Genomic DNA, 1932 nt, shown 5'->3' on the forward strand with positions numbered 1-1932 from the left:
CCCGCCCCCCAGGTGTGTCTGACCGCTCCCCTCCCCCCGCAGGTGTCCCGCCTGTCTCTGCCCCGCGCGGGCGCGGCCCCGCCGGTGTCCCCAGGTGTGTCCCCGCCCCCCAGGTGTGTCTGACCGCTCCCCTCCCCCCGCAGGTGTCCCGCCTGTCTCTGCCCCGCGCGGGCGCGGCCCCGCCGGTGTCGCTGTCGCCCCCGCAGGTGTCCCCAGGTGTGTCCCCAGGTGCCCCCCCAGGTGCCCCCCCAGGTGTGCCGGGGTCCCCGGGCGCGCCCCCCCCGCAGGTGTCGCCCTGGGGCGCGGTGCGCGCTGCGCATGCGCTGGCGCGGCAGCTGCACCTGTACCTGGACTGGGCGGCGCGCGCGCTCGTGCTGCTGCGCCAGCGCCTCTGACCCCGCCCCCCGGTAATGTATGCAAATGAGATGCAAATTTATGCAAATTTATGCGAATTTAGGGGAATTTGCGGGAGCGTGCGCGGGTCCCGCCGGAGCCGCTCGGCTGCAATTATGGGTGGTTAATTGCGATATTTCCTTAATTTTGTGGTGGTTTTTGTTGTTGGCGGTGTTAATTTTATTGTTATTGGCGTTATTTTGTTATTATTGTCGGTTTTATTGTTGTTGTTAATTTTATTATTGTGTGGGTTAATTTTATAATTATGTCCGTTATTTTTAACTGTTATTATTGTTAATTTTATTATTATTTTCCTTATTTTATTATTATTATTGTCGTTTTTATTATTATTGTTAATTTTATTATTATGTTGGTTAATTTTATAATTATTTCCGTTATTTTTAACTGTTATTATTGTTAATTTTATTATTATTTTCCTTATTTTATTATTATTGTCGGTTTTATTATTATTGTTAATTTTATTATTATTTTCGTTAATTTTATAATTATTTCTGTTATTTTTAACTGTTATTATTGTTAATTTTATTATTATTTTCCTTATTTTATTATTATTATTGTCGTCGTTTTTATTATTGTTGTTAATTTTATTTCCGTTATTTTTAACTGTTATTATTGTTAATTTTATTATTATTTTCCTTATTTTATTATTATTATTGTCGTCGTTTTTATTATTGTTGTTAATTTTATTTCCGTTATTTTTAACTGTTATTATTGTTAATTTTATTGTTATTTTCCTTATTTTATTATTATTATTGTCGTTTTTATTATTATTGTTAATTTTATTATGTTGGTTAATTTTATAATTATTTCCGTTATTTTTAACTGTTATTATTGTTAATTTTATTGTTATTTTCCTTATTTTATTATTATTATTGTCGTTTTTATTATTATTGTTAATTTTATTATGTTGGTTAATTTTATAATTATTTCCGTTATTTTTAACTGTTATTATTGTTAATTTTATTGTTATTTTCCTTATTTTATTATTATTGTTGGTTTTATTATTATTGTTAATTTTATTATTATTTTCCTTAATTTTATAATTATTTCCGTTATTTTTAACTGTTATTATTGTTAATTTTATTATTGTTTTCCTTATGTCATTATTGTTGTCTTTGTTGTTGTTATTATTGTTAATTATATTATTATTTTCGTTAATTTTATTACTATTTTCCACTGTTATTGTTGTTAATTTTATTATTATTGTGATTTTTATTATTATTGTTGTTAACTTTATTATTATTTTCCTTATTTTATTATTGTTGTCCTTATTTTTATTATTATTGTTAATTTTATTATTGTTTTCCACTGTTATTGTTGTTAATTTTATTATTATTGCGATTTTTATTATTATTAACTTTATTATGATTTTCCTTATTTTATTATTGTTGTCCTTATTTTTATTATTATTGTTAATTTTATCATTATTTTCCTTATTTTATTATTATTTTTGTAATTTTTAACTATTATTATTGTTAATTTTATTATTACTGACGTCATTTTTATGATTATTTTTGT

General features: G+C 30.8%; 1 protein-coding gene across 1 annotated transcript in view; it reads left to right on the forward strand.

Annotated features, from left to right (window-relative positions):
* IL11 (interleukin 11) overlaps positions 1–401 on the forward strand; it is a gene marked incomplete at its 5' end in the record, with an annotated part of 2566 nt that extends 2165 nt beyond the window's left edge. Inside the window, one exon of the mRNA XM_039702012.1 lies at positions 144–401. Coding sequence (XP_039557946.1) covers positions 144–395 — 252 coding nt within the window. The remainder of the gene's footprint in view (positions 1–143) is intronic.
* Positions 402–1932: the final 1531 nt, after the last annotated feature.

This window comes from Passer montanus, unplaced genomic scaffold, assembly GCF_014805655.1.
Source record: "Passer montanus isolate IOZ18808 unplaced genomic scaffold, ASM1480565v1 scaffold1516, whole genome shotgun sequence".
In the NCBI taxonomy this organism is placed as follows: domain Eukaryota; kingdom Metazoa; phylum Chordata; class Aves; order Passeriformes; family Passeridae; genus Passer; species Passer montanus.